Genomic DNA, 25,871 nt, shown 5'->3' with positions numbered 1-25,871 from the left:
TTATCAGTGTGTATTATGGACATGCGTCCAGTACAAACTATACATATTGCTTTTGTAGCCATTTACTTGGCAAATGCAGTATTAATTTAGTGTGTACTCACTCACGTACACATATATATTGTAGGACTACGTATTCAACCGCACGAGTGCCTGCTCATTGTTGAAATTTGCCCCTTCTTGTTTTCCTATATTGGATACCATTGAGCTGTCATTCAATGTTGACTGTAGGGATATCGAATTAAACGTTTGAATCCTTTGCCCGAGTTTGTATACCCATTTAAGTGACGTTTGCGTCCTTTGTCCGAGATTGTATATCCATTTAAATGACGTTTGGGTCCTTTGTCAGGGGTTGTGTACCCATCTAAATGTTGTCGTCTCTAAGTGCACTTTTACAAAATGTGTAATTGGATAGCACTTAACCTCTCAAGTCTGAGTAAGTGTGGTTCATCAAATGTTGTGTTTCGTTTGATCCTTGCTGGTTGTACCTGCCTAGATAAATGATTACTGGTTTCTCGATTGTCTGTCCTTCTCCTCTGATGCACTGTTATCGTTCGCCCCCCCCCCCCCCCCCCCGCGGCCGCCCAACGATCACTGCAGGTATAACGGTATCAATTGCACAACCATAGGTTGGCGGAGCTTAAGGTATATGAACATTGTATTCAGAAATAAACAGCAACACTAGCTGTGATTGGTGCATTATGTAAGAGTTGTTTTTCTGTAAGGCTTAAAAAACTGAGCCTCTTGGCAACATGTGAGATTATGTTAATTCATATCTAGATCACATTTTGTATTTTTTTGATTTTTTAAAAAAGTGTGGTACACATGGCTGAAAATGTCTGTTGTGACTAGATAACTTTTACCCCTGTCTAGTTCCAGCAGAGTTATCTCTCTCAGATGCAATGTAGTACATGGCTTTGTACTTGTCAAATTGAAATTTAACATTATTCTCTTTGACAGTGTGTGACGTGCATGCTGAGGTAGGATAGAAAGTATATTTATTTCATAAAACATTGGCATTGAGGTCTATGGAACAAAAATTGGTACCATGATACCTGCAACCACCCTACCAGTTTATGCGTGGTACGATGAGAGCAGTATAAACAATCCTTTGACATGCGAAAGCTTTCCTAGACAGCGACCACCCTCTGCCGTTATTCTCTCAATTTATTCACTGTAACCTGATATGACGTAAAGACACGATATGATCATGCTTTCTCCAATAATAATTATATCGAGAAGGAATGCAAAAGCGTTTTCTTTGTTTTAAGGTACTGCATGACGACTGTTCGTCCCAGGAAATGAGAATTAATTGTAGTCAGGGATATTTAAAATGATACAAACAGTTCCGGACAGGAACGAGGGGGGGGGGGGAGGGGAGGGAGAGAGCGAGGAGGGAGTCATAGTTGATGTAGATTCGTATCTTTCAGTTCACAAAGTATGTTAGGTATAATACGAGTATTGAATATTCATATTCATTTACAGAATGGATAATGATTTCAAAGATATTATTCCCGTGAAGAATATGCCGGGGGGGGGGGGAGGGCATTCTATTTAACATTTCATACCCATATTTTGATAAAATCAATGATTCGTTCGATTAAAAATAGCTTTCGTTAGTTTTAACGGTAATTTTAATACTGTATTAGCTATATCATGTCGGGGAAAAGATCTACTATACAAATACCATTCTCATTTTGTCGTTCTAAAATGCTCTGCAGACATTGCACTCAAAAAGAGAGGATCAGCAGCGCTCCACTATATTTGATGTTAACTGAAAATCTATCTACCTGCTTACCTATCGCGAGTGAAATAAAAGAGTCGAATATCACTTTATCTCTATCGCTCCCACATACTCCAAACAATATTTTATTGAAGGTCTGAAATGTATAGATGTATATATTGCTGAGTAGAATATGTTGAAATATGTTTTATATCCCGTAAGACGTTCCAATCATGTTTAAAGTCGCGCGCGTTTGTATGTGTGTGTGTGTGTGTGTGTGTGTGTGTGTGTGTGTAACGGTGAACAGAAACAAAAGTACAACATAGAGAGAATAATCAGATATAACTACATGATGTAGATCATGGAATAACACAAAGCGAATGTTCTAAACATCACGAATTACGTCGTGTTATGGCATGCGGTTCTGACATATTTAAACTCCACACTATTTACAAAAGTATTAAAGAGAAATATTGTTTATTTTCTGGACTAGTATTGTCCAAACGTGCACACAAAGTCAAATTAGCTTCGGACGTCCTCATTATTGCCCCAACTAATACGTATACCTCCATAACCGGGAACTATTTTTTTCTTGAGCTACAGATCCACCTGGCTTCTTAATACAATTTCAGTACATAACAAACATCTGTGCAAGATTCGGAACTATTTTCAATGTTAACTAAATAAACAAAATATTAGAAAGAAAGATAGAAGGAAAGAAAGAAAAGACAGAAAAGAGCGAGCGTGTACTATTTGAACCCGACCCTTCCCATAATTTCTTGTGCATACCATATCGAGTGCGTGGATACACGTAAGTTGCATCTACATATCCCACTACACTACTCATGTGTTTCGTTATATTTAGATTCGAATCCGTTAGAACGTAGATATACGTAACCGATTTATAATTACGAACAGGATGCTTACAGTGCGGGGGGTGGGGGTGGGTGGATGGGTGGGTGTAGCGAGCTTTCGCGCTTGAAAGGTAATATGACAAAATTTGATTTTTGAGAGTGGGGTGGGAGAGAGAGAGAGCCCTGGGTAAATCTAGGATTCTGTATGGTCTGTTACGGAAGGAGGACCATGGGGGTGACACCATGAGCTACCGCACTGGGTGACACCAACACGAGTGACGCCACTGGTTAAAATAAATGGCAAAGAGAGACGGAGGCATGCGGTTTACACTGTTCGTGTGTTCTCTCTACTTTTACATGTCATCAAATTTATTTTGCACTTCTCATCTCAGTTAGAAAGCAATACGTCGATAGGTCACAGCGTGTAATGCGTAATATTTGTTCTCTAACAAAACCCACAACTTGATTCATTTAAATGACTATCATAAAATAAACTATTTCAGTATTTACGTTGACATGCAGGTTTGTCTATTATAATACCAGAGTTCTGCATGGAGGACTGGTTTGAAAAACGTTTACTGCTTGGAGAAATGTAAATAAAAAGAAGAAACGTTTTCTTACTAACCATAGAGAGGAAATTATATATACAGCAGGTTGTATAAAGAAAGACCAGAAAGACCTATACTGCTTAGCCATATGTAAAGTTGCTAGCTGAATGTAATTGATTTTTTGCATTGATTATTACTGCTTGAAACGACAGATTGAAAATATCATCAGATTATTCTTTACAGATGAAGAAATTTGAATAGGACGTATTCAGTACCTTAAAAGCCTGCGACACAGATATGGATCTTAGCTACGTTCAGTTTATAAGATTTTTTTAATAGATTATTCAATTGTGACGCACAATCCAAGATAACGAGAAAGTGAACTAGAGATTACCCCTCGTTAAAAGAGCATAGAACGATTCAGAAGGCGTTAGAATTAAACCATATACAAATACTGTATTTATGAATAAAGCCGAAGAATGTCAAAGCCCTGTGAAAGCAGAAAAGTGGACTGGCACATTATTCTTTGATCTTCAAAATGAATAATCGATGGAAGAAATATTTTAATATTTCAAAAGTATTGTCCGTTGACAAGGAGCGATTGAATAGATGGACATGCCCTGTAAACATATCCATTTATAAATTTATTTAACATAACAATACATTGGTATCACCAGTAAAAGCAACAGTCTTTAAGAAAACTTGTCAAAATACAGGTGATGGCTGAGGGAAAATTTATATCTAACATTTCAGGCCAGACTTATGGATTTTTTTCTGACCACGAGATAAGCACGAAAAATGACTTTAAAATGAATTTGATAAGAATGAAAGTGAACTGCAAAACAAAATTATAGCACATGTCATATTTAAATTAAATATTATGTGATAATCGTATTTTTGTGTTTGAAATAGCTTTTACTCGTTTTGGTTGAATACTTGGATAATTTTTCACCTTAAAATTAGTATTGGAGTTTTTCATCCATGTTTCTTGATCTATTTGTTTACCAGTAGGACGAATGGCGCCTGACTCGACGTTTAGGTGAAATACCACCTTGGACTGCGGAGTAAGAGTAATTTAAATGGTGCCTTTTGTAGTAAGTGATTACTGAATCATCTATAAAAAGATTGACAGAAAATCTTTTCTGTGTGGTTTCCGTGACAATGGATACTTTTGCATGGCCAAGTGTGGAGATAAAATGATACTTGGTATATTGTTTAGTGCTATCATTGTTTCCGGTACAGGTGAGTATACGCTACACATTAATTCTCTTATACTCCCTTATTCGACTGTTTTAGGGATATTCTCACAGCCAATAGTAATAAACAATATACAACTGAAAACACCTCACGAGCCTGTGATGGGAGCAGTAATATAAAGCAAGTGAGGTTGTACGTGAAGGAAATTGAGGAAAAATGGCAACTAAATTGGCAAAGAAGCCAGTGAGAGAATTATGATGACGAAAGTTTGATTCAGGTGTACCCAAATTAATGGAATAGGACAACATAGTTGATACGTTTATGTCCATAGCTGTAGTACTGAAAAGTAAATTTAGAAAAGGTATTAGACGTTAATCATACGGTAATCAAGACAATGACAACATAATAGTCATGTCGTCGATACATTCATCAACGTCGTAGTAATCATCGTCATTGCTGTAATCATCCTTGTTATTATCCGCACGAATGGCTAATAAATTATAATTACTAGGCTACGACAGTAGTATGGTATAATGTGTTGCACTTGTCCACTCTCATCGAGTCTTACTTTTAGCCCAGTTTTCGGGCACCCTGGTTGGGTGTTTGTGTGTGTGATCTGGATTTTAAACGTAGCTTTAACAATTTTTTGAGTCATATCGCTACGATGGCTACAGTGTGTCAGTTCATAATTGTCTAGCGCTAGGTCATCATGCCGCAGACATGTAGCATGATGTCCCACCCAGTCATATTATCCTGACACGAGGCCAACCAGTCCTAACACTAACCTCTTAATGGTGAGTGCCAAGCGAGGCAGCTGTTAGTACCATTTTTGTATGTCTTAGGTATGACTCGGCCGGGGATCGAACCCACGACCTATCGCATCCGAGGCTGACGCTCTAACCACTAGGCCACCGGAGCGGTCCCCTAGTTGGCAATTCACGCTATGTATGTATGTATGTATGTATGTATGTGTGTGTGTGTGTGTGTGTGTGTGTGTGTGTGTGTGTGTGTTGTACAGTTTAACGCCATTTTCAACACAAGATAGGCTATACATAGTTGCCAGTATAAATGGTGGAGGAAGAACCAGGGAAAATCCTGGAAAGAACCAGCGACCCACGAAAAGCTACTTGCAAGCTTTCTCATGAACCCACATTGGCCGCGTCCGAGACTCGAACCAACGAAGACAGGTGAGATGGCAGTGATCTATAATGGTGAGCGCTTTAGACAACTCGGCCACTCGGGGCTGTATGTATGTATGTATGTATGTATGTATGTATGTATGTATGTATGCATGTATGTATGTATATATGTATGTATGTATGTATGTATGTGTGTATATATGTGTGTATGTGTATGTGAATGTATGTATGTAAATATGTATGTATGTATGTATGTATGTATGTATGTATGTATGTATGTATGTATGCATGTATGTATGTATGTTTGTGTGTGTGTGTATGTATGTATGTATGTGTGTATATGTGTGTGTATGTGTATGTATGTATGTATGTTTGTGTGTGTGTGTGTGTGTGCATGCATGTATGTATGTATGTATGTATGTGTGTATATGTGTGTATGTGTATGTATGTATGGATGGATGGATGGATGGATGGATGGATAACATTATTGTTTCTTTGCAATAGATTAATTGCATTTATTAGGAATATTATAAAATACCGTTGAAAATTTAAGGTGATGACAATACAGGACACTACTCATATCAGTATATATTTATTTATTTATTTATTTATTTATTTCAAGATTTAACTAATGCTGATAAACCTCAACATTAGGTAGGAAGGTTAAATTGTCTCAATATACACTATAGGTTGGAAGTCTAATATATCATTTATAGTATGTAAAACAAGGAAACTGCAAAAACTATTTTTTTAAAATCGATACAAAGAATCTTTTTGAATTTCTAATTCAACAGCTTAGATATATATACAACAGACAATCACATATATTATTATAACATATGTGTGTTTTAATATAATATAAATTGCGATGAATATTTGCTACTAATGTATGTTTTCTTCGGTACAAATGTAAGAGAGAGAGAGAGAGAGAGAGAGAGAGAGAGAGAGAGAGAGAGAGAGAAAGAGAGAGAGATCATGTTAATCAAAGTACAGGTTTGACATGCATCTGAGAGCATAATTCGTGACGTCACGACAGCTTCTGAGGTTCTGGTAGGCTGTTGTAGTTTTGAGTGCTGAAAATATTTCAAGCCCGATCAGAGTACGTCAAGTTCTAATATGTGTTTATTAAAACCGCTCCGGTGACCTAGTGGTTAGAGAGTCCGCCTCGGATGCGGGAGGTCGTGGGTTCGATCCCCGGCCGGGTCATACCAAAGACTTACAAAAATGGTACTAACAGCTGCCTCGCTTGGCGCTCAGTATTAAGAGGTTAGTGTTAGGACTGGTCGACCCGGTGTTAGGATAATGTGACTGGGTGGGACATCACTATAAACTGCCACTCTGCAGACATCGTAGCGATATGACTGATTTTTTTTTAAAAGCTTCGTTAAAAATCCAAATGACACACACATCACACTTAGTGGGCATAGGACTGAATGTTTGAATACTAGTACTATGTGCAATGTAAATGGATGCGTTAACAAACTGAGAGAGACCAATGACAACCTAGAAAATATAATGATGGTTAAGCAATTTTTTTAATGAGCGGCTTACATTGTTGTCATCGAAAATGTGTGTATTAAATAGAGCGAAGTTGCCTGTAGTGTCAAAAATGTTTATAATCCACCGTGGCTTATGCGACTCCTCTACCCAAGTCGCCGGTGAACAGTTTTCTGCTTCTTATTTTTCTTCGTTTTTATTACATTGCTCTGTGTTCAAATGTCTTCCAGAGAGCACTTTAGGAGCGTAATATGTTTCACTAGAATGTTATCGATGACGTCGATATGATCACATTACATCAGCAATAACACTGGTCAACAGTGAAATCATTACTGACTTGAAAAGGCCCTAATCTGTAGTATTTTGGTGTGCCGAACACGAATATAACCGTGAAAAATTTGTATTGGCTCTCGTTTTGAAGATATTCATATACCTCATTTTCTATGTTTCACTGTGTAAATTTCTCCAGTAGGACTGCAGCAACATCCGGAATAATGATGTAACATTGCATAATACCATCATACTCACATCATCCACAGTTGATTGCATCATTTTCTGATGCAATGCAATACTAATGCCATGCGGCTGCTGAAGTAAGTTGACGTCAGCAGTGTACTATACATGTGTAGGCCTATTATACTAATGCCAGGCGGCTGCTGAAGCTGACGTAACCAGTGTACTATATAAAGCCCAATCAGATAGGTTCAGCATTTAAAATATTTTAGACGTTGTGCGAGACAGTTCAAGCTACTGTTACATAAAACTTATTATTTTATCCATTTACGTACAATAAAGAACAGTAATGCCTCGAAAGTGTGTTAATACCGCGGACAATTTTTGCTATATTTGTGGGGAAGTGACATTTGCCAACCAGAAGAAAAGTATCAATTCTCAAGTGAAGAAGGCATATCATCTTTACTTCGGATGCAAGGTTGGTGACCAAGACAAGCCTTGGGCTCCGCATATATGCTGTGCTACATGTACAACACAGCTTTCACAGTGGTTGAATTGCAAAAGGTCATCAATGCCGTTTGCAGTCCCAATGGTGTGGAGAGAGCCAAGCAACCACCTAAATGACTGTTACTTCTGCTTGGTTCCTCCTCTTTCCGGCGGAATAACGAAGCGAAAGAAGTCGAGAATAGTCTACCCAAACATTCCGTCTGCATTGAGACCAGTTCCACATGGTGAGGGACTTCCTATTCCAGAACCTCCAGCAGAATATTCTCTTGATTCATCTGACGAAGACAAAGGTGAGTCGACCTGTTCTTCTCCTGGTCCATCAGCATGCAGTGATCCAGATTTTCACTGTGGTGCATCATCAACCCCACACAGAATAACACAGGAAGAACTAAATGACCTGATTCGTGATTTGGACTTATCAAAGAACAAGGCAGAATTGCTAGGATCAAGACTCCAACAATGGAATCTTCTAGAAGAAGATGTCACAATTACTGCATATCGAAAGCGCCACCAGCAATTGGAGCCTTTCTTCAGAAAGGAAAGTAATCTGATATTCTGTTCCGATATTGAGGGCCTCATGAATGCTTTAAAAATCACTCATGACCCACAAGAATGGAGACTATTTGTGGACTCTTCGAAACTGAGTCTCAAGGCTGTGCTTTTTGCACAATGGAAACATTCTTCCATCTATTCCAGTAGCGTATGCTGTCCACATGAAAGAGACATACGATAACTTAAGGCAGCTACTGATTTCCATTGAGTATAACAAGTACAGCTGGCACCTCTGTGGTGATTTGAAGGTAGTTGCCCTTTTAATGGGACTGCAGCAAGGATATACAAAATACATGTGTTTCTTATGCGAGTGGGATAGCCGAGCAAGGGAAATGCACTACATGAGGAAGGAATGGACTCACAGGCAGAATGTAGCCATTGGAGAGAAGAATATCCAACACCCAGCTCTGGTTGAGGCTCAGAAAATCTTGCTACCACCCCTTCACATCAAACTAGGTTTGATGAAGAACTTCGTGAAAGCCATTGACCGGACTTTGCCAGCATTCCGATACCTGCATGAAAAATTCCCTCGACTCAGCGAAGCAAAGATTAAAGAGGGAGTTTTTGTGGGTCCTCAGATTCGAGAGCTTTTCAAAGATGACCGGTTCAACAACTTGCTGGAAGGTGACGCGAAACAAGCATGGAATGCTTTTCGCCTAGTTTCTACAAACTTCCTCGGAAATGTTAGGGCAGAAAACTATAAGGAACTAGTAGAAGACATGTTGATGAAGTATAAGAAACTTGGCTGCAATATGTCTCTAAAGATTCACTTCCTTCATTCCCATTTGGATTTCTTTCCTAGCAACTGTGGTATTGTTAGTGATGAACACGGCGAACGTTTTCATCAAGATATCGCAACAATGGAACAAAGATACCAGGGAAAATGGTCCACTACAATGCTGGCTGACTACTGCTGGACACTCCTCAGAGATGCTCCCAAACAGCTGTACAAGAGACAGGCGAAGAAATCTAAGATGTAGTCAATGACTTGATTTTTTATAGGTAGGCTATTACAGTTGACCTTTTACTATTGGAATGCATTTCGTTATGTAAACATTAATTTCTTGCAGATTACAAAAAAACTAGAGCCAATTTTGCAATTTGACTGTCATATTCGTGTTCAGCACATAAAAATTGATAAGAATTGACTAATTTTATTTCAGTAACATGACTTTTGTAAAAATTTGTTGTCCAGTGTAATCTTATTCAAGGGAAATTTGCAAACGTCATATAATCTATGTAGGCGCTCTTAGTATTACAGCTCTGTTGAGAAAAGGGTAAATATGGAGATAATTTAATATGACGACTACACACACTCTCTCTCCCTCGCTCATGATGCCTTTAATCGATCAATATATGCGTCATAAAACTGCGAAGTCTCCTTCGACTCATCTCACACAGATTCCTTAAAGATTGAGGTTAATCATTTTGATAAAAAAACTCCATTAACTGTGATAGACAAAGTGTTTGAAGCATATGGTGAAACTTTCCTGAAAATTTGTCGACTATATAGGTCTTGTTGAACTCCGAAAGGTCTCCACTCCAGACTATTTAGGCCACGTTGAACTCCGAAATACCTCCACTCCAGACTATATAGGTCTTGTTGAACTCCGAAAGGCCCCCACTATAGACTAGATAAGTCTTGTTGAACTCCGCAAGGTCTCCACTCCAGACTATTGAGGCCATGTTGAACTCCGAAATACCTCCACTCCAGACTATATAGGTCTTGTTGAATTATGAAAGGTCTCCACTCCAGACTCCTTTACGTATAAGCTATGCAAGCAGTTAGATTTGAAGCAGTTCATCTAAATATCTATCATGTAATAGCTGATTAACAGATAGACGCCTGCCTTAGCTGAAAGATCCATCGGTGATGTTGTTATGCGTTTCTACTTGGACGTCGTAATTGTTTCTAATAGTGCCGTACTTCAAACTGAGTCATTCCCATGGTTTGTCATTGAGGATATTGTGATATTTTCAATCAGTGGGTACCACAACAAAAAACTTGGTAGACGCCTTGTTCGTATGGTTTCATTTATTTTTCACCAGACTTTGAAGATGTAGCTGCAATAGGATGGTACATAGCATGTGTAACGAAGAATCGGGCTCTGATCTCCAGTGCCTTTGACAGGATGGAGGATGATTGATTATATTGTGGATGAGGTGGAGATGACGGTTTGATGTGTTATGTAATTAACGCAGCTTCGGAATTTACCAACACGAGCAGCCATGAAATTACAACTATTTAGGATGTCAAATGAACTTAATTCAGTAGCTTTAATCATAAATTGGGCACATCAAATAATGTTTCACTTCTATTTTTCAGCCGCAAACTGCACTTTCCCGGCATCCATTGAGGGCACTTGGTTATCGAGTTCGCAGGGGACATGGATGGCCAGCTCGACCCACATTTATGGCATGGATTTCAAGATTAGAAGTTACAATACAGGGCCCAGTGGGCTGAATTATACTTTCAGCTGCCTTGAAAACCGTTATGGCAACATATATGCAATAGCGTAAGATTAAGACTGTATGGTGACAGAAGTAACGATATGATTTCTTTCTATCCCCCTCTCCAATTATTTTACAATTAAGGTTTGCAAATTCTACTTCCCATCTGCCTTTTTAATAACACACAATATAAGTCCCCATTATCTTCAAACACAATCCCAGCATTAATAAATACCAGTGTTTTCCTTTCAATTATACGTCTGTACATCCATGCTGGAAACTCAGGATACGTTACATGGTTACCAGGCTACGTTACATGGTTACCAGAGTCCCTTTTAAAGGTCAAGATTAGTCTTTGTATAAATTCTTGGAGTTAATATGTATACACAGTATCTCCATATTTCTATGAAGTCACTTGGCGACTTCAAAGACGAGGTTAAAGAGTTTCAGGAGAAATAAACATATTTTGTATCTAAACGTAAGTCAATATACGGTATAATAGTTTTTAATCTTTGCAAACATCTTTTTGAAATAATTAGTAGATACAATTAGATTAATTGGTGTTAAAGAGGCAATGTCAAAAACTTTACCTGTTCATTATTATTATTATTATTATTATTAACTTCTTTGAAAGAATTAGCAGATACAATAAGATTAACTGTTGCTAAAGAGGCAATCATTAGAACCTTGCCAGTTCATTATTATTATTATTATTATTGTAAAGGCAATTGATGTATTATATTTGTAAAGAAATTGTTGGTCATATCCATTCCTTTACATTTCCTAGTGAAATATTGTCCCTTAATTCCTCTAAAGTTCAATGAAATATGAAGCGAAGAAATGACTGTCAAAACTGAGTCATACTTAACTGGTCAGCTATTAAGTAGGCCAAAGCATGTTTAGAGGTGAAATCCGTAGCACTTGCCTCCCTTCCACCTTGCCCCTACGTGCGGGCGCCCATGTTTGATACTGAACTTAAATAAAAGTTCTTAAACCTTTGATTAAAAGTTACACTTATAAACGACTTAATAGAGGTGAAAATGCAGAATATATGTATTCATTTTGGACTCCTCTTTCGGTGAATAAATATACGATCTGTCATTTGCATTAAACAAATCTGCAAACGACTCGCAATTTATAGGACACGTGACATAAACTAACACCATGTTAGTAAATTAGTTAAGTCAAATAATACATATGAGATCCATGGGGGTTAAATGTACTTCTGACGAAGAGCATCTATACAAATGTGAGAGAGAGAGAGAGAGAGAGAAAGAGAGAGAGAGAGAGAGTTTCCTATCACATATTACGAAGAGTACAATCAATAGTACAGGGAACCCGAACATATAGAAAGTACAGTAATTAAAGGCGAGAAGTAATATACATTTACACATGATCAATGATATATAAAATTGAAAATTAACTTGGTATATCTTTAGGTCATAGTTCGTTTTCAAACTATTGCTTTCCTACATATTATATCAGTAGGTTTACCACGTATGTAATCACAACGGTCACGGTTTAAAGGTAGCTTTAGAGTGAAACAAATTATACTTATTACAAAATTCATATTGAAATACAGTTATTGCTTCCTTCATTTATACGTTTTAGAATGGCTATCCATTGCAATGATATAAGTACCACCATTGATGAACCAACTAGAACATACATACTAATAAAGTAAATAATATCGTAATTGACAAAGATTTAACTAAGGATACGATCATTGTCGGTATCGATAGAGTCAAACGTTTGTGGTATATTTTTTATCCACTTTGAAACGATAGTTAAAGTACACATGAAACTGAAATGCATCAGATGTTCGTTGCTTTAAAGAATTAACAACGGATGGATCGTCATTCCTAAGAGAGTATTCACTAAAAAACAGTATTGTATATTGAATCTTGTACATACGCCACCCAGAATTTATCAATACTATAACACTAAAAGGTTCGAAAGCTACAAACGGATAGAAAATGATCAACAACTAAAGTTTCTTCAAGAGATAAGAAAAGTCTTGTCGTAATATTTGCCCCGGCACGGTATTTCTTGCACGGTCATACCGGTAATATCGTCTTAACGGTAAGGGGTACCTGACGGTACTGTCTTACTTTCACCGTTGGAAGTGTTGTGCCATCCAAATGTAGATAATGAGGACACCTGGAGATAGTTCAAACAAGGAGAAGAAAAGAAAGAATTTGCATTGGCATCCATGGACCAGACCACGTGCAACACAGTGAAAGCAAGTGAACGAAATTCAGACGTATAGCTACACACAGTATACAGGCATAAGGATGAGTCACCTTGTCAGCGAATGCAGGAATTCAGTCCGGTGGGAATACAAAATTAGATCGATAGAAAATAATAAGTCGTATACTGGTAGTTGTCTGTGACATAAGGATTGCTGTTCAAGAAATACTGTTATAATATGCTCATATTTTTCTCCGTTAACTTTGCATCGTTCAGTATTTTACGATACTGAACTCGCGTGCATCTTCATATTGCTCTCATAAAGGAACTACTTTCTATTGTAAATAAACAATGGACGCAGATGTCCAGCACTTTTTGTAAACAAATCATGTATACTTACATAGTAGGCGGTTTACGTTTTGCTTGATTACATTTGTTTCCGAATGAACTAAAGCAGATGTTTCGTGGACTGCCACATACCAGCTGATTTGCTACATTCTGCGTTAGCCTTTTTTGATACAGTGTGTTTCGGATTTAGGCAAGAGATGCCAGATTTAATAAAATTGCTGGGTACCTACAAATAATATGCAATTGACAAGACATAAACTGTATTCTTTAGCTGGTAATAAGAATGGCAAAAAATATACTTAGTTTTACGTCCTGAATTTCCTTTCTTAGTTATGCAAATCCGAATTACATGGGCCATGTCATGGGTTCTCAAGCTTGATTACACATATCGAAATTGTACTGTAATTTCGTCTCTATTCCAAGTGCCATTACATCCTCTTTACTGCACTCCCAAGTTCGTGCAGTATTCCATTCGAAAAACTCCTTCATATTTTCCCTTACAAATGCAGTAACCTATAAATTTCACTTTATCAAAACGTATTAAATGTGTTGTTAGTTTGAATAAGTAATTGTTGAATGGCATTGCTATTGCACAGTTTTGTTATCTCAAAAATAGGTTTCTGCCTAAATCCGGTGACAAATATCGAAGTTCAAGTCCTTTGTTTCTACTTTTAAAATTTGAAGTGAAATTAAAAACTTGTTTAGTTTTACTTTCAATGAGTCAATAAACCTCTGCAAAGTATTATTTCATCGTGATCAAATACATGGGAAATCACCAACGGGTTCCAGCTACAAGAGTACATTTTTAATAACAATCATTCAACCGAATCAAAATTTGATAGAACACAAAACACGATACTAAGCTTTTTCCATTGCTCAGTAGAAAAAGGCAAGTCCTGATATAGTATATTGAACACGAAATCACTCAATGGACTGCATAGGTTGAGCGTGAACCACACGATTTTGATCGGGTTGAACGAAACTGTTCTAAAGAAATTAACCACCTTTCACTTATCAGACACACTATTAGTTATTGTAAAAAGGGTTCCGTTCATGGAAACTCGAGGGCTAGCAAGTAAAAGAAATCTAAAGCTAACTTTCTTTGGGTTGAAGCCTGAAGTCATTTATTCTGTGAATAATTTCTTTTCATTTTTCAGATCTGACACTAAGTTTGAAGTTTTCTTAGGCCTCTTTGTTACGCTGCACACATGCATAGACTTGAGGGAGATTTCGTCTGCAAAGTTTGTTTATTACATTGTCAAAGGTATGATGATTGTTCTTAATGTAAGAAGAAGATGGAGACAAAAGTCATCCAGAAAATGGTTCGGGAAATTTGGGCTTGTTATTCTGTTTCTTCAAGAGTCTTGATTCTTTGGTGTATTATTCAAAGCAATGTTTCATATCATTTTTATAGCCAAGCACGATGCCATGCAAATAATTAATGTAAAGACAGCAAAGTTAAAATGTAATGAATCTGTTTTGCACAATGCTCGTGCCATGATTCTTAAAAAAGTTTACACAATACCATGACTTGACAGTTAAAATACTTTACACAATGCCAGGCATTGACGCTTAAAATACTTTGCACAATGCCAGGCATTGACGCTTAAAATACTTTACACAATGCCAGGCATTGACGCTTAAAATAGTTTACACAATGCCAGGCATTGACACTTAAAATACTTTACACAATGCCAGGCATTGTCACTTAAAATACCTTACACAATACCAGGCATTGTCGCTTAAAATACTTTACACAATGCCAGGCATTGTCGCTTAAAATACTTTACACAATGCCAGGCACTGACACTTAAAATACTTTACACAATACCATGACTTGAGAGTAAAAATACTTTACACATTGCCAGGCATTGACGCTAAAAATACTTTACACAATGCCATGCATTGACACTTAAAATACTTTACAGAATGCCAGGCATTGACACTTAAAATACTTTACACAATGCCATGCCTTGACAATTAAAATACTTTAGACAATGCCAGACTTTGACACTTGAAATACTTTATGCAATGCTCTCTCTCTCTCTCTCTCTCTTTATATATATATATATATATATATATATATATATATATATATATATATATATATATATATATATATATATATATATATATATATATATATATATATATATATATATATATATATATATATATATATATTAATATATATATATATAATATTAATGATTTTCAAAACTAGCTTAATTGCAAATCAAAGGATAAACATCAAATACTGGTATTGGCTCAAAACCGTTGCTTACAACTTGTATGATTTTGTCTTTTACAGCCCCGGATGTAAATGGCGATATTTTCACGGTTAATAATACATTCGAAGGGATTTGTGACAGCAGCGACTACAATGCATCATACGCTCATCATGTGATTGTGAGAAATGGTATATTTTATTGATCACCTCTGGTGATATTGCTGCTGTTACAATAACAACAACAACAACCACTACTACTACTACCATATAAATTAAGATGTCAAATGTTTTATTTTGTGTTTTAATGCAAATTTACCTATCAGATAATAATGGCGACATATATTTGTTGCAAGGACACTATTTTTATTTTGTCGTAAGGCAGTAGCGGCCTTAGCGAAGTCCAAAAGGTGCGACCGCACCGGGTCCGCAAGCGGAGTGGGGGGGGGGGGGGCTAATATTTTGTAGTTTGTTTAAAAAACATTAAAACTAAAGCAAATTATTTAAAACAAATGTGATTTTGAAGAAGAAAAAACTGGTATTTTTTATGAATATTTCACAGAATTTCTTCAGAGATATAGAAATTAGATTTTGGGGGCTCATTGTCCTCTTTTGTCGTCGAGTTTGGACAGCCCTTAAACCGCAGCTGCGTCAGGGAATATGTACTAATGTAATTATTTTTATTCATACATACGCAAAACAGTAATTATATTGTATTAATTTGACAATTGAACATGTTTTAGTTACTCTGAAGTATTGCAAGGTAATTTAAGATCTCTTCATGTTGATGATCCAAATGTGGTACCTGATCTTTGTAAGCTAGTAGGAAATTTATTTACAGGCCAACGTTATTGATTGTGGAATATATATATATATATATATATATATATATATATATATATATATATATATATATATATATATATATATATATATGCTGGAAAATAAACTTGAAAAATATGTGCTGGAATAAAGTAATGCAAACTGGTTGATGAGGTTTATTATTGTGATGAACAAATAGTCACAGATTGGGTTTGTTTCTTAATTACTTGTAAGAACATACTGTTAGAAGTCAGACGTTAAATGTAATCTCTAGGACACTGCTTTGCGTAATGATGAACATGATAAAAGAGAAAATACTTTAAAATAATGAAACGCATAAAAATCCCACAAAAATGAGATAGGAAAGGAATCTTCATCTGACATACCTTTATCACAATTTGCAAGCCTTTTCAAAGTCATTAAGCAATTGAGGTTGTTTTCACAACTTATCTTAATAATGGATCACAGCTATTTTTGAGGAACTCAGCTCAGACATAGCAGTAGATGAGACAGTAATTTCTCATGAAAGTCTGGAAAAAGAAATGGCAATATTCTTCAACGAATTCTTCACACATGGGTTCTACATTTGAAGTCGATTTATCTTGAAAAATTTTAAGGTTAATTTTGATTGTTTCCTTATACAATATATATATATATATATATATATATATATATATATATATATATATATATATATATATATATATATATATATATATATATATAATGATTTTCATGCTTAAATTAAAACTTAAAAATGTATGCGTAACAACTTTATACAATATTGGGAAATTATACAATATCATACATATACGTGACTAAATAACGGAGCTCAGAAAATGTAAATCGATTCAATCTTTCAAACATTCAGATAGACTTATTACTTTGCATTGATTATGTTTGCAGGCAGTGAAAGTGATGCCTTCATTATGTGTCCGCCAAGCATATACGGTACATACTCCTACAATGACTCTTGCAAGGAACCGATGTATAACACGACAAGTGTGGATATCTGTACAACACGGCAGGAAATAGTATTCAATTACAATGTATGCAGCACGCCTATCATGTATTCCCGTGAGTAATCCTTTGTCTTAATAATGTGTTTGGTTATAAGTAATACAGCTATGTGTTTCGATAATATTTGATGCGATTTTGTTTTACTTTAGATTTAATTCCTTCACATTGAGAGTATTTTAATGTTCGATTCTGAGCATTATTTTTGGGCTTTTGTCATGAAGAATGTTAATTGTTAGCTGCATTATCAGGTATGTGCGTTCATATCTTGGCTATTTTAAGGCTTTCACATTGTAATACCATATCCCCACCTTCATTGTATCAGAACGTCGACATTTTGCTAAATTACTGTCCAAAACGCAAGCTTGGCAAAATATAAAGAGTCGATATTTACTCATTTAAACGGCTGATTGTGTTCGGAATATAGTTTTAACAGAATATTGTTATTAATTTACAAGTCATGCTCAAATGTGGGTTTTTTATCGTTTTTTTTGTACCTCAAGTCTAGTTGACAAGCGTAAGAAGGGATAGGGTTGTAGTGTCGTTCCTGATCGAAGCACGAAGTAATTACCGCAGAGATAGAATAAAGCGCCATTTTACCTTCAGGATCACCATGTAGTATATAACTGAGTTTCCTTGGTCGACTTACTCCTTTTCAGTAGATGACATTAAGGATTTTTCTCCTAGAGTGTCAGCTTCACGCTGATTATATGTTTAAGACAAACGTGTCCGTAACCGCCTTAATTTTCTGTATACCATGCATACAATTACATTCATTTTAACACAGGTTTCGACATCAGCATCTGCGAATGATTTATTTTTCTTGGAATACTTCGTATCCATATATGATATTACATTAACATTGTGCACATTTATGAAAAACAGTAAGGAGATAATAAGTGCAGAATTAATATCGCCATTAGTATGGCCTTACAGTCAAAACATGGTTTCTACGAACATATTTTCGTCCCTTGCAGAAGAAGGAATACTGGATTGTGTGTATTACATTACAAATGGATCTGTCTCATACCTAACAGTCTACAACAGTGATTCCACTACGCCTGACGAAGTTGACTACTACCGTTTCTCATGCATTGTAGGTATTCACTAGCCTTTTATCTAAGGTCATATATGATTGTTACGTGCTTTGCTAGCCCATATTTCTATCGGTTAAGATGTTACTTCACTCGCGTCTTGAATCAAATTTCCTAACATAATATGAAGAACACAGCTGTCATCTAAATTACAAGGTGGAGACGAAATAATCCATTTTCTTCGTTTGTGCTACCTCACTGACACTTTTCCATTAAACGTCTGAAGTTTGTGCAACTTATTCTTCCTCTTAGTGTTGAAAAGGTTGCTTACTCACGAAACTTACTAGCTTTGGGTGTGGCGTGGACATTCATCTGAGTTGATGGGGCAGTTGATACATAACTGATTGCAAAACCGACAGAACAATTTCTGATGAAAATAAACTTGATGACCGAGAATACTGTTTTAAAGATTTTCTATACGATGGGTAGGTCATGTATTTCTGAGATACTTAATGATATGTGGGCACCAATGGACTAACGTTTTTTTTGTCCGTGAGGGATTGGTCATTAAGAAACATATTACCCATTATTTTAAGTAATAGGGTAGACAGCTAGCATGTAGTGTGTGAAGTCGAACTTGCGGATCTTGCTTAAAAATGAAACATTTGTTTTACTGTGTTATCTCTAACGTTATATGCACACACCCCGCTGTCGGCAGATTTTCGTATTATTTGCGATGTCTAAGATCCTTCTGTTAGAATACGCTTTCAAGTGTGAATCTGGCAGGTCGATATTTCTTTCGACATAGTAAATCATACTAAGTTTTATGATGAAACTAAATGGCTACGTTTCGAAGGATAAATGTAGTGAATTAATTTTGCATAACTGCGATTTCCATGGTGATGCAACAAGCTACTGTAAATTCATTTGAGTGACACTGTATTTATTTTGGGATTCTGTTTGCATCCATCATAGATATAGGACAACTTCGCTTAAGCAATTACAGTTTATAGAAAGCAAAACAAAACAACAACAACAACAACATCAACAATAAAAACCCAGCCCCAAACAAAACTACACACTATAAACTATGACCACCAAAATCTTTAATTTGCACATAGGTTTTTTGCTAAAGTTGAGTGTTGATAATATGCTGAAATGAGATATTATTGTAAATTTAAAGACATAAATAAGAGTGCTTTATAGTTTTTTTCTCAGCTCTTTTTTTTTTAAAGCCATGAAACTGAAAATCTTTGGGTTTGAGATACAGATTATTAGATCATTTTTTGCTGCCTCTACGTGCTGTTGGTGTAGTGCTGCATAGTTTTCAGGTCATTTGATTAAATATGTCTGAAAAATGCTAATGAGACCCATGTGAATGATACACTCTTTCGACAGCTTTCATTTAAGAATAATACTTGATCTCTAAAAAGGAATAGATACAGCAGTTCGACATTTGTCCAAAGAGGAAAACCTGAGCAAAAGTGAAATTAGATGCCTTTAAAATGCATATTGAAAATTAACATTTAGTATATAATACTGAATAGATCGTAGTCCAACCTCCCACTATGCATACCTTACATCCATACTCAGTTTCGATAACAAGGCAGTTTCAGATGCAGTCTTTCACTTTCCTGTCTTGTCGAACCTCTCCATAAAAACAATATTCCATCCTTTAGCAGTTTTTTATAATGACGTTACACATTATATTTAAAACTTAAATCTGCCATTAAATAAATAAAACACCCAGGAGATATTCTCATCCAGACTGGCGGCTATAGCTTACAGTTCAATCATTCCATACTAAAACATATTTTATCAAATAAAGAAGACATTGTCAAATTGGCGGGTCATGCAAAAGCAGCACACGAACGATAATATAGTGCCTCTAGAATGCAAGTAAAAGATCTTGTCCAAAGGTACACTATTTCAGCCGAACAAGGTAGATAAAGGCAGATTCAAACACGCACCATATTTATTGTGAATTCGACAAGCTAACAACACTATCATCGGTTGAAATTCTATGTTGTCTTTTAATTTGATATCGAAGACTTAAACATAATTTTTATAATGTGCATGAAAATTTATAACATTATTGCAAAGTACACAATGTCCCCAACCATTGAAACTAAAACTTTTGACTCAAATTGAAAATATGGAGGGTTTTCACATTTTTAGAAAAGTCCTGGAGAATAAAATAGATTATAAAAAGATTATTAAACCAGCTAACATACGCTCCACTGGAATTGCTCATGTTAATTCCAATATGCCATCAACAGATAAATAATTAGTAGGAAATATACTAGAGAGAACCCAGTTGATTAGAGTTTCCCCGTATTGATCACAACTTAAATGACCGACCATTCTATAATCTCAGTATCTTCCAACTATGTGACTGCCATCATATAAATTAGGGGGAATGGTTTCAGGATGGTGGTCGCCTTTCGTCTTCTGGGACATACGAAAGTGAAAGTCATGGCAGTTACTCAGACTTTGCCTCTCCACTGCGTTATTTATATAATCTCATAGCATATACTTCCGTGGTCCTTACGCTCTCTCTCTCTCTCTCTCTCTCTCTCTCTCTCTCTCTCTCTGTATGCGCGTGTCCCCACCCCAACCGCCACAGCGACTCCATTCCCTGGATGTAGTTAATCTATTGACCTTATTATGAATGATACATATTTCAGATTTTGGAAGAAATGAACAATATAGTGTACCTGACTGTAAATCCGCAAGCGTGTGAGGCATCTCAAAATACGACCTTCGCCAGCACGGGACAGAAAATGGTGTGGAGGCCTTACGGTAAGCTAATTTAATATCTAAAAAAGTATTATTATATGAATCACCATTGTATCAGATACGAAAGATTATAAAGATAATGGTGACTGAGTTGATGATAATGTTAATCATGAAGATGACGATGATGATGATGTTCAAGAATGTAGGTTAAATGATATTAACTCAAAAGTATCCGTTGAAAGATAAAGATGGTTACTATTCTCTCTCTCTCTCTCCCTCTCATACATGAACTAGTTATTCAAACGGCCAACGAGTACAAACTCTTTTATCATTTTCACCATTGATCAAAGGAATGAGCCTCGTATTTACTCGAACAACCACACAACACCTATCTCTCTCAAGATTACAAGATTATTACACTTTTCAGCGCAGTGTGTACCTAAAATTCGTTCGCAATTGAGGAAATTGCGGCCAAAGGACAATAGATAAAATTTCATATTCATGTAAATTCCTATAAATATACTTCTTAATACCCCTCTTTTCACTAAAGTTGTTTTCCATTGTTAACTTATCTTTTCAAGACATGTTTTGAAATCGCGCAAATACTACATCGAAATTGAACTGAGGAAGACTTCAAGCAGAGATCTATTCTCTCTTCCTCCACCCCTACCCCACTCTACATACCATTTATTTATTGGCGTTAGACCTTTCCATATAATTGCAAGTGTCCTCTTCAAGAATTCTGTTGTCGATGTTCATTGCTTGATTTAGAGTAGGTAACACTCTGATTAAACAGAGGATATTTGATATAACGGATGTACTTGAGTTTTTCACCCGTTATTTACTAGGAAATGAGCAATTTTCTTATTGTATGATCAGATATGTTGGCTAGCTACAGTGGTAGCACATTTCTTACGGTATACCACTCGGCAATGTCAGTTGTTCATGTTCTGCGGTATTTTGTGTATATTTAGACATATCTTATCAGTACGAACGTAATTGTCTTTTCTAATTCAAGGGAAAAGGTTATACATGCACAAATTGGAAAACGTACCTTGTGGGATTCGAACCGGGTACTTCTGCAAGGCAGGTCTCAGGCTTACCACCGAACTCATTACAAGACTAATAAATTCTTTGTTCATAAAGATGAAACATCACACGCGACATCTGTTAATTATCTATTAAGAGCTCGTAATTACATGCCTTGTTAGTACTTAAAAATCGCATTGTGGTGTCTGTCATATTCAAATATGCTTTGCAATGAAGACACGAGTGCATTACTATGTGATTTTAATATACCAAAACGTGGACTCGTATATTTTAACTCTTTCCGTAACTAAGGATTACGTAAAATACAAGTATTGACTTTTATTATGACAATGAAGTTTCATAGATTTTTTTTTACCGCCTCATCATTTTTCTTTTTTTCTTCTGCCATTCTGCATAATACAATAGCACTTTTATTCCTCATTGATCAAATCTGTTATATAACAACTTGCAGATCAGTGCATTAAGCTATATTAAAATATGGTCTCACTTGTACATAAGGGTTCAAATGGGAACCAATACAGGGTCTAACGTATACCAGGAATGATTGTTCAATAAAATTATGATTTCATGTCATTAATATGCAATTACAAAACTTTCTATATATCTCTTTGTGTGCACATGAATGACGTTTGTAAGTGCTATCAGCGATTCACTAACTTGTGTAGATAAGCATTCTTACAACATCGTACGTATGTCTACAAAACTAAATCTGAGACCTACTTTGTGAGAGAAATTTTAGTTGAAAGAGGTTTATGTTCCTTAAGGAATGGCATTCATGATTTATCATTTGAAGATATTCAAGTTCAACTTTTGTGTAAAGGACTATACAATAGAAAACTAGATCAATATTTGACGAAATATATAATCCAAACATTGTGTTTATGTACAAGAAATATTAAACGCCATCCAATGCATGAAATTAAAGCACTTGAGTGCCGACAGTGTATTACAGTAAGCCCAATTCATACACAACTCAAATATTCGCTCAATAAAATACAGGTTTGAAATAGAACAATTATTAAATATAATGCTACATATTACGTCTACCATAATGGTCTGTGATTAGTACTAATATTAGTACCCTTACTCGTACCTCGTGGACAGGGTACTAACATGAGCATATAAGTGTTAATGGAGCAAGCCGGGTGTGATTCACACCCGGCGCTCTCTTAGCCTAATAATAACACTTTAAACATATTCCTTGCATATAATCCCATAAAATGAGTAGTCCTCTTATTTAATACCGGAAATATCGAAAATCATAGTAGAAATAGTTGAAAAATCTCGTTTACCTTTTTTTAGCCGATATTTTCGTTTAGATCGTCCTCCATATTATTTCAAATAATGATTACTTCCGTTCTCAGCCTCGTTTGTTTGTGTGCCATATAAGGACATTGACGCCTTATTTGGAAATGTAAACAAATCGTGGTAAAAATTTGGCGCCGTTTGGGTCAGAAATTCTGCGCATTAAAAGTAAATACGGTTTATCGGCAACTTTGAAATTCACCAAGAAGCGATTATTCGCACTTGATTGATAATAATATAGCGTAGAATATCCAAAATATGGTCTGGCAAGCCTTACGTAGAAAAGGGTTCACGGCGAGAGTCTCGCGTTATCTGTCATGGCGTACAGTATAAGGTTAGAGTAACCATGCCAATTTATTTTATCGTATAAGGGCTTAATAAATTCAAAATATACCAAACTTCTTTCACAGCATGATTATACTTATGTAGTTGATTTCTATACTGTTTGTTTTTCTGACTTTAGTGATGATATTTATTGCTCCATTACCTGATATGGGATCAGTTCGTAGCCTCAACCACAACAAAATCAAGTTGAGGCTACGACATCGTAGCTAGTCTGTGATGTATTCGTGGTATTCGTTTTCATCTTCATATATGCAAATGGATTCTTGCCAAATCATTAAAAAATACTCACAAGCGTTTCAAAGCAAACCTGATTTATACACAATACACAATGAAAGTATTGAAAGTATTTAAAATTGTCGCACAATTCAGAAACCAGCACTCTTTTTATATATAATTGATTTCTACTCCTATCTTGAACGAATCAGACACATCATCGTGAATCATTTACCACACGATCATTACTTTTACTTGACGCTGCACACTATTTTGAGAGATGGGCAAAGTAAACACTTTGGCATATTTCATGAGTAAAATTATAAACCAATTAGAAATTAAATAAAGTCCCGGGTAACTACATATTCTAATTTCACGTTTGGACATTTTGCGACTCTTTTATATATTATGTGAAAGATATCAAACATGTTTTCATTTAAATCATTGATAGTTCAATTTTCGTTGGATACTCCATGTATTTAAAATGTTAGATAATCCATATCCTGTACCACTTCCTCACTAAATTTACTGTGTCTGTGTTTTGTCTCATATTTCTCTTGATCATATTTCACCATGATATAATAATATACCTTTGATTTACCTGACCAATATGCCATCCGGCTTGAGTATGATTTTTGCATCCAATTATGTTGTGTTATGGTTTGTCCGATGTAATTTCGACTGAAACAGTTTTAATATCTTTATGTTTCAGAGCTATGCCGTAAGTAAAAAATGTTATTAATCAAATGTGTAGACATTCTTTCATGTCACAGAATGAAGCTTGAATAATCTATTCTAACTAAAATGTACATACTCTATAGATATAACAATGATCCACATTAATCTTATAGCATATTTATAAAGATAGAACAATAATCCACATAAACTTTATATCATATTTCAATAGATAGCACAATAATCCACATTAATCTTATAGCATATTTATATAGATAGAACAATAATCCACATTAATCTTATAGCATATTTATATAGAAAGAACAATAATCCATATTAATCTTAGATCATATTTCTATAGTAAGACAATAATCTATTTTAATCTCAAAACATATTTCTATAGAGAGAACAATAATCCATATTAATCTTATGGCTCATTTTTATACATACAACAATAATCCATATTAATATTAGATCATAGTTCTATAGTAAGACAATAATCCATTTTAATCTTATGGCGTATTTCTATAGTAAGGCAAAAATCCATATTACCTGTATAGCATGTCAATATCTCCCATCTCATGTTGATTGTTACCAGGAACATAAATCAAATATTGCAGAGTACTTCAATATGTTTCTCAATTAAAGAAGCAACATAATTAATGTTTGAACAAGCCAATTCTTATTTTATGTTAAAGATTGAGAACTACTCAATTACGGACATCAGGAAGTTGTGAATATTGAAATAAATTCAAGATTTGACAGTAGCGAGAACGTTTTCATCTTGATAGTTTTCTCAATATGGTCAACATTATAATAGTACACTTCTGGTTGGGTCCAATATGAGAGTCGATAGGAATATTTTGGGATAAGAATCTTTAAAACATTCTGTTTCTTAAATCAAAACTTTTAAAATCCTTTGTAATGTTATATTGAATAATATTGGCTTTAGAAGAAGAAAAAAAACCCCATGATAAATTAATATAAT

The 25,871-nt window shown here is 35.5% G+C and overlaps 1 protein-coding gene across 1 annotated transcript in view; it reads left to right on the top strand.

The window, feature by feature from the left end:
- Positions 1–4,297: 4,297 nt before the first annotated feature.
- The window catches only part of LOC149797006 (uncharacterized), a 34,257-nt gene continuing 12,683 nt past the window's right edge, over positions 4,298–25,871 (top strand). The window contains exons 1-7 of the mRNA XM_089960693.1: positions 4,298–4,364; positions 10,794–10,983; positions 14,614–14,720; positions 15,768–15,875; positions 17,412–17,582; positions 18,500–18,618; positions 21,244–21,358. Coding sequence (XP_089816819.1) covers positions 4,298–4,364; positions 10,794–10,983; positions 14,614–14,720; positions 15,768–15,875; positions 17,412–17,582; positions 18,500–18,618; positions 21,244–21,358 — 877 coding nt within the window. The remainder of the gene's footprint in view (positions 4,365–10,793; positions 10,984–14,613; positions 14,721–15,767; positions 15,876–17,411; positions 17,583–18,499; positions 18,619–21,243; positions 21,359–25,871) is intronic.

This window comes from Sinohyriopsis cumingii, chromosome 6, assembly GCF_028554795.1.
Source record: "Sinohyriopsis cumingii isolate HCF-2022 chromosome 6, ASM2855479v2, whole genome shotgun sequence".
NCBI classification, from domain to species: Eukaryota; Metazoa; Mollusca; class Bivalvia; order Unionida; family Unionidae; genus Sinohyriopsis; species Sinohyriopsis cumingii.
This window is presented reverse-complemented; position numbering and strand designations above follow the sequence as displayed.